Here is a 13146-nt window from a genome sequence, read left to right on the forward strand (position 1 = left end):
CAGTTTTATGTAGTATAAAATTCCTTCATCTTACTATGTCTGTGAATATTATTTCCTTTTCCATATAATGACTTTTTACAAAGATCCTAAATAGGTGCTCTAACCGTGGTTAACAATAATGTGCTTATTTGCACAGTAGTATACTATTGCATCATAAATTAATTTATTTGATTCTAAAGAAATACTCAACCACTTGTATTTTATTGCTAAGTTTCAGACTGATGCCAACTGTAGGCCCACTACCCAGTGCCTCGGAAAGCTACCGTCACACCAGCTTTTGTAAGAAGGAAGGATCATGGAGGCAGGCGTAATGCTTAGATCTACCTCCCAATTCTTTTGGCCCAGGGAATGTTTATACAGGCAGAAGGAGAAACTGGAGAATTCTATAATACCTACTCTTGATAAACAGGAGATAGGTTTCAGAAATAAAAGAAACTGTTCAGTTCATCCTTCATTACTTCATTCTTCCAAGACTGTGTCAAGTAGCTTGTCTCATTGGAGGACCCAGTTTTTATACCACTGCTCACAGATATAGGGACAATAGTAGAAATTCCATAATCATCTTTTAAAATATATTTTCCTTTATTTATAGATCTCTTGAAAAGCTGAATCTTAATGGGAATGAACTGACTTCATTTCCACCTGCACTGTTGAAGCTTAACCTGAAAACAATCCTATTTGATAACAATTTCACTCATCCTAATTTTTGGAAAGAGAATTCTTTGAATAATCCACAGCGTCTCATTCATCTTGCTAGTCTGTCCTTTTTAAAAAGTAACCAGTATATGCAGTATAGTGTGATCCCAGAGGAAATTCAAATGTTACTGAAAAGGTGAGTTAATTATGAGGTTCTTTGAACTAAAACATACTTTTAAACACTAAAATGTCTTTTATTACAAGTCCAGATAACTATTTCACTATATACACACTGCTGCCACCACTACCAAAACATGAACAATTCTCTAAGTTGTTCCTCATGGCTCTTCAGGCATAATAATGTAGACTGAATTCAGCCCATTTTCTAATAGTCTCAAGTTATTACTTAAATGCATTGTGAGGTATAGATAGCCCAAGTGTAGCTGGCAAATACATAGGGCTGCAGTATAAATTTTTTTCTATGAATTACTTTTTCTTCTAGCGTTTGCCTATGAATTACTAAGGTCATAGAAATGAGTTTTTCCAAAAAAAAAAAGTTTTTTAGTCCTAGACAAATTTTGCAAGAAAAATCTTTACTGTAACTTTGTAGAGACATAGAGCAACTGCTATTTTCAGAGGTCAACGGCTACTATCAGAATTACTGTCTAGCTCCAAACTAAAGTTATTGAATCCACACATTTGCAGCTCACTAAGGCACAGTTTTTGTTTCCTTCCAGTGATATAAAACTATTTTTACTGCAATACTGATCGTCAGTGCTTACACTGTTGGTTTAACAAATATGTTGTATGCCTAGGTCAAATTATTTCCCATTTCTTTTTCTTCTTAAGGTCCTCCGCTGCTCATTAATCAATCTAAATATGATCTAGTACCATGTAGCGAGTTACTCAGAATCTCTGGGTCTCTCCCATATACAGAAGTGATAGCTGTTATTAGTAAATTTCCCTCTACTTTTTCTGTTATCACTCACTATCAGGCTTGTTTGATTATTTTCCCAGCCTCTGAAAAGTACCCAGAGAAGTATAAGATAATTTATTCTTATCCTAGTATCTCTAGGTCATAGAGCATGTACATCTTCAAGTTAAATAGAAATTGCCAAATTGCTCTCCAAAGTTATTACATAAATTTACACCCCACCAAAAAAAGAAGTATGAGTTCCAGACAGTTCTTATCTTTGACAATCTTTGTATAGTCATAATTTTTATATTTTGCCCACCTGTTGCTTATGAGATAGTATTTTTTTCCCATTTTGATTTGTAGCCCCTGAATATAAGTGAGATTGAAGAGTTTTACTTTCTTAATGTTCCTTAGACATTCAGGTTTCTTATGTGAATAGTCTATTCATATACCAGTGAATATGTAATAATGGTTCATATATTTTATTTTAAGTGGATTTAAAAGCATTTAAAAATATAGAAATTGGTCAGGAGCTAGCTCAAATGGTATAACACACAATTCATTATTCATGAGGACAGTGTGTTTGAAACCTGACCCAACACAGGAATTCCACAGATGGTAGGACAGTGCTGCAGTATCTCTCTTTTCTTTGTCTTATTTATCCATGTCTGTCTCCCTCTCCTTTCTCTTTCAATAAAGAATAAAATAATTAGCTCAAGGATGCCACGTTGGTGGTATCATAAATACATGAGGTCTTGGGTTCATTCTCCAGTGCAGTATTATGATATACATTTGTATACTAGATGGTAACAATCCCTTTACTTTTAAAATACATTTATTTAATATTATAAAAAAGAAGATGTGTCTATTAAGGAAAACTTGTAAATGTAATCTTCTATTTGATATCTATCTTTAGAGAGGTTTTTTTTTTTTTTTTTTACCATCTAGCTATACCTTTTTGTTTTTGAAAACCAGAATTGTTTTTGCATATATCTATTTACTGTATTCTATTATCAGTATTATTTTTAACCAGTGCATGGCTCAGCTCTGGATTATGGTGGTGGCAGGGACTGATCCTAGTACATTGGAATCTCAGGCATAAAAGTCTTTTGGGGATTGGTGCTGTGGCTCATCTGGTTGAACTCACATGTTACAATTCACCAGGACCCAGGTTTGAGTCCCCAGTCCCCACCTGCAGAGGGTTAAGTTTTGCAAGTGATGAAGCAGTGCTGCAGGTCTCCCTCTAACTCCTTTACCCTCTCAATTTCTTACTGCCTCTATGCAATAAATAAAGATAATAATAAATAAATCTTTTATATAACCATTTGTTATCTTCCCAAACTCTATTTTTTTTAGTGTTTAATTTTCTCCATTTAACTATAATCTTAGTTCCTTAATTAGATGGTATGACTAACAATAATGAAAGCCATATACTACTGTAAATCTTGCATAGTGTCAACCAAAAGGTGTTTATCTTTTAGCAGAATTTTACTAAGTGTGATGCCTCCTTCATTGCAGCACATCCAGATGTGATTGTTGTCATGGCCCCAGATTTGGTGAAGGTTTCCGCATTATCCGAGGCTACAACATTTTTGGAGTAACAAATCTTCCTATTTTATTTAATGTCTGTTCTTCTTCCTGCTATAGAGCTGTAAAGGAAGGCAACTGTCTTCTAGATAATACAAGCATAACCAGAATTAACTCTATATTTTGAATTGTTTTGCCATGTGATGATTTATGAGCCCACTATCTGAACAGTCACATAAGCCATTAGGGTTTATTGTTTACAGGTAACTAATTTATTTGAGAGTATAGTCTCCTTATAAAAGTCACGGGTATTTCTCCTGTAATTCTTTGTAAATTTGATTGCTTATTAAAGTTTGTGTTAGGTACTTACTGCAGAATAATTACTTATGAAGGATTAGTAAAGATCTTTAAATTTTGATGAGAATGTAGAAGACTTTTTAAAACATGCTTACTGAAAGAAAAATGTTAGCATTCATGGAAAAAGGTATTATCAGGTAACTGGTCTTTAAAACATCCATACTAAGTTATAAAAATCCCATTTCAAAGTCATTTGTTGGGTGTTTCCTATGGATATAAAGTCATGTACCCAAGTTATCAACATTCGTGCATTTTTGTGGAGATATGTCGAGTGTCAACCATCTCAGTTGTGGATTACTTATGGGAATAAATGATTAACTCCAGCCTTTTATTTAGTTGCTTCAATTCATTACCCAAACTCTTATAAAACTGATAAAAGTCCTAACTTACCTTGACCTTCATCTCCTAAAGACTGATTAGAAGGCCAGTGCTAGCATTAAACAGACATCCAGTGTTAGCTGGGCAAGAAAATAAAGTAAAATTTACAAAAGAACAGGGCAAAACAACATCCAGGGGATCAGGTGGTAGCACACCTTGTTAAGCACACACAGTACCAAGTACAAGTACCAGCTCAAGGATCCTGGTTCAGACCCCTGCTCCCCACCTGCAGGGGGTTCGCTTCACAAGCAGTGAAGCAGGTCTGCAGGTGTTTTATCTTTCTCTTTCCCTCTTTATCTTTCCTCCCCTTTCAATTTCTCTGCCCTGTCAAATAAAATATGAAGAAAAGAAAGAAGAAAAAAAAAGGATTTGTAGTGCCAGCGCTAAACCCCAGCTATAATCCTAGAAGCAATAAAAAAAAAAAAAAAAAAACTACGGGGGTCAGGCGGTGGTGCAGTGGGTTAAGCGCATGTGGCACAAAGTGCAGGGACCCGCGTAAGGACCCTGGTTGAGCCCCCGGCTCCCCACCTGCAGGGAAGTCGCTTCACAGGCGGTGAAGCAGGTCTGCAGGTGTCTTTCTCTCCCACTCTGTCCTCTCTCCATTTCTCTCTGTCCTATCCAACAATGAACAACATTAACAATGGCAATAATAATAACCACAATGAGGCTACAACAAGGGCAACAAAAAGGGGGGGAAATGGCCTCCAGTAGCGGTGGATTCATCGTGCAGGCACCGAGCCCAGCAATAACCCTGGGGGAAAAAAAAAACTACATATAGGGGGCCGGGCAGTAGCGCACCGGGTTAAGTGCACAAGGCGTGAAGCACAAACACCGGAGCAAGGATCCCGGTTCCAGCCCCTGGCTCCCCAACTGCAGGGGAGTCGCTTCACAAGCGGTGAAGCAGGTCTGCGGGTGTCTAGCTTCCTCTACCCCTTTCTGTCTTCCCCTCATTTCTCCATTTCTATCGGTCCTGTCCAGCAATAACAATAATAATAACAACAACAAGGGAAACAAGGGCAACAAAAATGGGGAAAAAAATGGCCTCCAGGAGTAATGGATTCGTACGTAGTACAGGCACCGAGCCTCAACAATAGCCCTGGAGGCAAATAAAAAAAAATCTACATATAAAACTAAAGGCTTGAGAGTCAGGCAGTAGCGCATGAGGCACCAAGGGCAAGGACTGGCGAAAGGGTCCGGGTTCGAGCCCCCGGCTTCCCACCTGTAGGAGAGTGGCTTCACAGGAGGTAAAGCAGATTTGCAGGTGTCTTTCTCTCCCCCTCTGACCTCCCCTCCTCTCTGTACTTCTCTGCCATATCCAACAACGGTGACATCAATACAACAATAATAACTACAACAACAACAGCAACAAAAAGGGAAAATGAATAAATAAATATATATATAAAAACTTAAGGCTTTAGATTTTGTGAGAACTTTGGTGGTTGTCTTTGGGAGGTGATCCGGTGCTGTCACAGAATTTTGGTGGTGGGTGTGGTGTGGAACTATACCCTATAATTCTGAAATCCTGTAATGCAATATTAAATCACAAAAAGGGGGAGGGAATCTGTAAAGACTTTAAATATGCAGGTTTCTATACAATGTTTATATCTTCTATAAAGAAACATTATATATCTTCACTATATTAAAAGTGAGGCTTTAAAATCAGTGCTATCAGGGGAGGGGGTGGGATATGGAGATTGGGCGGTGGGAATTGTGTGGAGTTGTACCCCTCCTACCCTATGGTTTTGTTAATTAATCCTTTCTTAAATAAAAAAATAAAAAATAAAAAATAAAAAAATAAAAAAAAATAACATCTGAATAAAATGATGCCTTTGTCTGAAAAAAAAATCAGTGTTTAGTAAGAGGAAAGTAAAATAGAATTTTGCTGTAACAATATATTTTTAATTTTACTTATTTTTTCATTTTTTATTTATGATTAATAGTGGGTGACAAGACTATAAGATTACAGGATATAGTTCCACACTGCACCCACCACCAAAGTTCTGTGGCCCCACCTACCAAAGATGACAACCATAGTTGTCACTAGCCTTAGAAACAGTTTGCTTCTATTTTTTCTTTTCCTCAATATTGTTTTGGCAATTCTAGGTGTCTTCTGGTTCCAGATAAATGATTGTAATTTGTGTTCTATTCTCTTAAAGAAGCTTGGTGGAACTTTGATGGGTATTGCGTTAAATTTGTATATGGCTCTGGAGAGAATATTCCTTTTGATGATATTAATTCTTCTAATCCATGAGCATGGGATGTCTTTCCATTTCTTGGTATCATTTTCTGTTTCCTTGAATAGTGAGTGACTCATAGTTTTCAGTATACAGGTCTTTCACTTCTTTGGTCAGCTTTACTCCTAGGTTTTTTTAATTGATTTTGCTGCAAAAGTGAATGAGAGTGATTTCTGAGTATCCTCTTCTTTGGATTTAGTGTTTGCATAAAGAAATGCCACTGATTTTTGTACATTGATTTTGTAACCTGACACCTTGCTATACTGCCTAATAACTTCCAGTAGTTTTCTACTGGATTCTTTAGGTTTTTCTATGTATACTATCATGTCATCTGCAAATGGTGAGAGCTTGACTTCTTCCCTTCCAATCTGTATTCCTTTGATTTCTTTCTCTTGCCTGATTGCTATGGCAAGAACTTCCAATACTATGTTGACAAGTAGTGATGATAGTGGACAGCCCTGTCTAGTCCCTGATCTGAGGGGGAATGCTTTCAGCTTCTGTCCACTGAGTATGATGTTGGTTATACGTATGCTATATATGGACTCCACTATCTTGAGGAATTTCCCATCTATTCCCATTTTTTGTAGTGTTTTGAGCATGAATGGGTGTTGGATTTTGTCAAAGGCTTTCTCTGCATCTATTGAGATAATCATGTGGTTTTTGGTTTTGCTTTTATTGATGTGGTGCATGACATTGATTGACCTATGTATACTGACCCAGCTTTGCATTCCTGGGATAAATTCTACTTGGTCATGATGAACAATCTCTTTGATATACTGCTGTATTCAGTTGACCAGGATCTTGTCCAATATTTTGGCATCTATGTACCTCAGAGACATTGGTCTGTAGTTTTCCTTTTTTGTTGTGTCCCTATCTCCTTTCAAGTGACACTGGCCTCATAGTAGGTGGAAGGTAGGGAGTTGGGCGGTAGCGCAGTAGGTCAAGTGCTGGTGGCACAAAGTGCAAGGAGCAGCATAAGGATCCTGGTTGGAGCCCCTGGCTACCCCACCTGCAGGGGAATCACTTCACAAGTGGTGAAGCAGGTCTGCAGGTGTCTATCTTTATGTCACCCCCTCTGTCTTCCCCTCCTCTCTCCATTTCTATGTTCTATCCAACAACAATGACATTGATAACAACAACAATAATAACTACAACAATAAAAAAAAGAAGGTAGACAGAAGTTAACCTGTTTCTTCGATCTTTTGTAAGATCTTTAGAAGTATAGGTATTAACTGTTTCCTGAAGGTTTTGTAGAATTTGTTTGTAAAGCCATCTGATCCAGGACTTTTGTTGTTGGGAAGACTTTTAATAACTGTTTCAATTTCTTTGACTGTTATTAGTCACTTAGGTTCTGTTGTTCTTCCTGGCTCAGTTTTGGAAGGGTATATGTTTCTAGGAATTCCTCCATTTCTTCTCAACAATATGCTGCTTAATAACCAACCACTGGGTCAAAGAGGCACTCAAGAAAGAAATTCAAATGTTCCTGAAAACAAATTAAAATGAAGATACAAGCTATCAAAATATTTGGGACACAGCTGAAGCAGTACTTTTAGGGAAACTCTTAGCCATACAAGCGCACATTAGAGAACAAGAAAAAGCTCAAATAAACTATCTTCCTGCACGCCTTAAAGACTTAGAAGAAGAGGAACAAAGGAACCCTAAAGCAACCAGATGAACAGAAATTGCTAAAATTAGAGGAGAAATAAACAACATCGAAAATAAGAGAACCATACAAAAGATCAATGAAGCCAAATGTTGGTTCTTTGAAAAATTAAACAAAATGGACAACCCCCTAGCCAGACTCACTAAAAAAAGGGGGGGGAGAAGACTAAAATAAATAGAATTGTAAACATTAGAGGAGATATCACAATTGACACCACAGAAATCCAGAAAGTCATGTGAAACTTTTATGAAGAACTATATGCCACCAAGCTAGAGAATCTAGAAGAAATTTTTTTTCTTTTTTGCAAGTTCATGTGTATCTAGACTACACATGAATGAAATCACACAATAATTGTCTTTCAGCTCTTATTTCACTAGACAAAATCACCTCCAGTTCCATTTATTTTTGTCCCAAAGGACACAATATCATCTTTTTTAATTGCAAAGTAGTATTTCATGGAGAATATATCCCATAACTTCTTTCTGTTGATGGGCATTTAGGCTGCTTCCACTCTTCAGCTATTATATAATGCAGTTATGAATATAGGGGTGCATATGTTCCTTAAAATTAGTGTTTGCGGGGGCTGGGTGGTATCCCACTAGGTTAAGCACACATGGCATGAAGCACAAGGACCGGTGTAAGAATCCAGGTTCCAGCACTCAGCTCCCTACCTGCAGAAGGGTCACTTCACAAGCAGTGAAGCAGGTCTGCAGGTGTCTGTCTTTCTGTCTCTGCCTGTCCCGTCTTCCCCTCCTCTCTCCAGTTCTCTGTTCTATCCATCAAAAACAACAGCAATGGCAATGTTAATAATAACAATAGCAAAGGCAACAACATGGGCATGGGAAAAATGGCCTCCAGGAACAGTGGATTTGTAGTGCAGGTACTGAGCCCCAGTGATAACCCTGGAGGCAAGAAAAAAAAATAGCAAGGACCCAGGTTTGATCCCCCGCTCCCCACCTATAGCAGTGATGCAGGTCTGCAGGTCGAATCTTTCCCTCTTGCTCTCTATTCCTCTCCTCTCTCAATTTCTCTCTGTCCTATTGAATAAAATAGGAAAAAACAGAATATCAGCCTGATGAAATAGCCTACTTGAATATTGCATTGCTTTGTCATGTGTGCAACTCAGGTTTGAACACAACACCCAAGACAATGAAGAAAGTTTCAGTTCTGTTGGTTCTTTGTCTCTGTCTCTGTCTCTCTCTGTCTGTCTCATTCTGAAAAAGTCAGTCAGAAGCAGTGCAACCCCAGATAAAGGAAAATCCACTATCTAAAAGTAATTATCGTTGTTTGTAGATGACATGATAATGTACATAGAAAACCCAAAAAACTCTACCAAAATTTATTAGAAACAATCAGCAAATTCACTAAAGTATCAGAATCAAATACATAAATCAATATACATAAATCTTTGGCACTTCTATATACAACTGAATCAGAAGAAAGGAGGATGAAGGAGGCTATTGTATTTTAAAAATTTAAACAAAAGAAACAATAAAAAAATTCCCTAGAGAAAATCTAACAGATGAAAGAGCTTTACAGTGAAATGAGAGGATATTGTTAAAATAAATAAGGAAAGAAAGAAAGAACTGTAAAGACAGCATAGTGGTTATGTAAAAGATTGATTGATTGATTGATTGATTGATTGATTGATTTTGGTCTGAGGCTCCAAGTTCCTAGGTTCATAAGCCAGAGCCAAGGAGGAGGGAGAGGGAAGGAGGAGAAAGAAAAAAAAAACAGAAAAAAGGAAGGAAGGAAAGGAAGGAGGGAAAGGAGGAAGGATGGATGGATGGAGAAGGGAGGAGAGGAGGAAAGAGGAGTGCAGGCACGCAAACAAATATAACAAAATGGAATGGATAACTTTAGTTATAACAGAAGAAATATTGTTAAAATGGCCATCTTCTCTAAAACAATTGATAGACTCAATGCAATCCCCATCAAAATCACAATGATATGGACTGGAAAGATAGTATAGTGGCTATACCTGAGGCCCTAGATTCAATCCCTGACACCACCATAAGGCAAAGCTGATTATATATATATCACAATAACATTCTTCAAGGAAATTAACAAACAATTCTAAAATTGCATCGAATCTCAGAAGGTCATGGATAGCCAAAGCAATTCCCAACTGCAGGAAAAAAGCTTCACAAGTGGCAAAGCAGTGCTGCAGGTCTCTCTCTCTCTCTCCACCTATCTATCTATCTATCACTCTATCTATCTATCTATCTCCCCCTCCCCTCTCAATTTCTGTATATCTCTATACAGTAAATTAAAAAAACATTTTTAAAAAAGAACACTTTGGGGGACAAAAGCCCATCTTCAAATTGTGCAATATTACAAAATAAAGCATTTTCCCTTTGCTCAAAAGGGTGGAAAGCAATGTTTTGATTTTTCTACAACACACCAAGCAGGCATTAGGCAACAATCAATAACTTAAGGCTATTTCAGCAGGACTAGCTACAGAAAACATGGTGATTGCTTCCCCCTTGCCGGAAGCCAAGTGTGACAGACATTGAATGCAGGTTTGTTGAGTTTTTTATGTGTTCACCAGACCTTCATGGACACAGGGCACTGGTGCAAAAAAAAACAGAGAAATTGAAAAGGAATGAACTATGGCTACTAGCCTGAGTGAAACACTCAGAGACAAAAGAGGCTAGATCACTTGAGTGTAAACTATAGAATCACAGATGGGCAATGATATGTGAGTTTTCCTTTATGTCAGTTGGCCAGTGGGAGGGTCATGCCTGGGGTCATTCGGAATGTGTTCCCTTTTGGAACTCTACTAGAAGCAAGGCCAATTTACTGTGGAGAAATTGTTGAAGTATAAGGCTCAGTGGTGGGAGGATGGGTAGGGGGCAAAAAGTAGCAACTAAAGAAAGTATTACCCCAAACAGTTGGGGGGGGGGGGGGTTGCTACTATAGGAGACTCCTGGTGCATTCTGGTTACTTTTCAAGAAGCTAAAAAATTGTGGTAGTAGGGTTTTAAAAAATATTTTTATTTATTATTGGATAGAGACAGAGAAATTGAGAGGGGAGGGGAGAGAAACAGAGAGATACCTGCAGCCCTACTTCACCACTCGTGAAGCTTTTCCCCCTGCAGGATCTTGTCCAGCTGTCTAGCCCTATTCTCAACTCTGGACAACATCTTCCCAAACAATACTTCTAGTCAACTGGAATGTTAGCTATTGGACTCAGCCAAAAATTACAGAATTGGAGCTCCAGCGGCGCAATCGGTTAGCGTGTGACACACAAAAATTACAGAATCTTCCCAGACAATACTTCTAGTCCACCTGAATGTTAGATAATGGGCTCGGTCAAAAATTACAGAAGTCATGGACCCCTTGGAATATACCTAACATAGACTTACTTGCTACTTACCACACAAAGACACCTAATTTCATCTGCTCTATACTTACTTTTGGGTTCCTGGTTATTAAACAATTTGTCCTGATTTACATCTTACCACCTTTCAGCCACCAAGTTGCAGATGCTACCATGATGCCAACCTGACTTCCCTGGGCAGATGACCTCACCAATGTGTCCTGGAACCTCATCTCTCCAGAGCTCTACCCCACTAGGGATAGGTAGAAACAGGATGGGAGTATGGATAGACCTGCCATTGTCCATGTCCAGCAGAGAGGCAGTTATAGAAGCCAGACCTCCCCCACTTCTGCACCTCATAAATAATTTTGGTTCATACTCCAGAGGGATAAAGAATAGGGAAGCCTCCAATGGAGGGGGTGAGATACAGAACTCTGGTAGTGGGAACTGTATGGAATTGTGCCCCTGTTATCTTACAATTCTGTTAATCATTATTAAATCACTAACAATTTTTCTTTCAATTTTAAAAAAGATCTCATCATGGAGCAAGAAAGAAAACAATCCTTAGGCAAGGTTATAAGAACTTGGAGAGAACAAAGTAAGATATTCAGTTCTGTCACCCACTGAGACTACAGTCCCCTCTGAGACCCTCTTATTTAATAAAGGAGCCACACTGTTCTCATCATCAGAGCCCAGATAATGCATGGAGGCAGGACATGAAAACCACATGTTCTTTTGAGAGAAACTCTACCCCAATTGGGTTGCTCCTGAAAATGAAAAGGATGTTTTCCTGATACCTGGGAGTATGAGAGTAAGAATAAGGATCAATCTCTCCAGAGTGCCATATCAATTTTGAACAATTGAGTCTCCTTAACAGCATTTCCACAACAACTTGCTGAATTTGGTTGAAACATATATATTTAGATAGGGAGGTAGACAGTGAAAGAAACCACAGCATCGACTCTTCCTTCAATGCAGTGGGGTCCAGGCTCCAATGGGGTCACGCACATGGCAAATCAGTGCACAATCCAAGTGAGTTATTTCACTGTCCCTTACACCACATTTAAAATGCAGACAGCTGTGAATGTGAGATTATGGTGAACCCAGTGGTATTTCCAGAACATTATCATGCCTAGATTTCCTTTATGTTAAAGCTTTCTGGGGCCTACTGGTATGTTTTTCAGGAATTTAGAGAGAAGCCCTTCATGATAATAAAATATTTAGTGATAATCTGGTGTGGGATTATATACCCCTATTTTATAATCTTGTAAATCACTAATAAAATGACTTAAAAATTTAGAGAGGGAGTCGGGCTGTAGTGCAGCGGGTTAAGCGCAGGTGGCGCTAAGCACAAGAACCCGCATAAGGATCCTGGTTCAAGCCCTGGCTCCCCACCTGCAGGGGTGTCCTTTCACAAGCGGTGAAACAGGTCTGCAGGTGTCTATCTTTCTCTCCCTCTCTCTGTCTTCCCCCTCCCCTCTCCATTTCTCTCTGTCCTATCCAACAACAATGACAACAATAATAACTACAACAATAAAACAACAAGGGCAACAAAAGGGAATAAATAAATAAAAATTTTAAAAAATTTAGAGAGAATTATGGGCTTACTTGGAGCTGTATAAACAATGGTCAGCTTGATGTTTTTTTCCTTTGCTTTTCTCTACCTCAATTTCAAATAGCTTATGGGTTGTATACATTCTTAGACTGAACAGAGATGCACATTAATTGCACTTTTTGACCTCTGAGTCACTCTTGCTTTGGATATACACTTTTAATTTGAGGAATGAGATACCAAAATGTAAGAGTAATTTACAGTAATGCAAAATTTGGCTCAGCACACAGATCAATAGTCTCCAAAAGGCCTAGGACAGATACAGAGACAGCTACAAAATAGTCATTACTTAATTGGAAAATTTCTGCTTGGATACCAGATTTTCAATTGACCTTAACTGAAGATTCTCTTGACCCAGAAAGCAGAACCAACTGTCCTTGAAATAGTATCCAAGGACATTGTATCGTATCCAAGGACATTTGTGCATCCTAGAAAGAATTGCCTAACTAGAACTTTCCAATTTCATTTCCACCATATAACTGGCAATACAACAAGAAACTCA

General features: G+C 38.2%; 1 protein-coding gene across 1 annotated transcript in view; it reads left to right on the top strand.

Annotated features, from left to right (window-relative positions):
- Nucleotides 1-3764, top strand: part of LRRC63 (leucine rich repeat containing 63) — a 45011-nt gene extending 41247 nt beyond the window's left edge. The window contains exons 8-9 of the mRNA XM_007521232.2: nucleotides 593-832; nucleotides 3071-3764. Coding sequence (XP_007521294.2) covers nucleotides 593-832; nucleotides 3071-3266 — 436 coding nt within the window. The 3' untranslated portion in view covers nucleotides 3267-3764. The remainder of the gene's footprint in view (nucleotides 1-592; nucleotides 833-3070) is intronic.
- The last annotated feature ends 9382 nt before the right edge of the window (nucleotides 3765-13146 follow it).

The sequence above is a fragment of the Erinaceus europaeus genome, chromosome 7, assembly GCF_950295315.1.
Source record: "Erinaceus europaeus chromosome 7, mEriEur2.1, whole genome shotgun sequence".
Lineage (NCBI taxonomy): Eukaryota > Metazoa > Chordata > Mammalia > Eulipotyphla > Erinaceidae > Erinaceus > Erinaceus europaeus.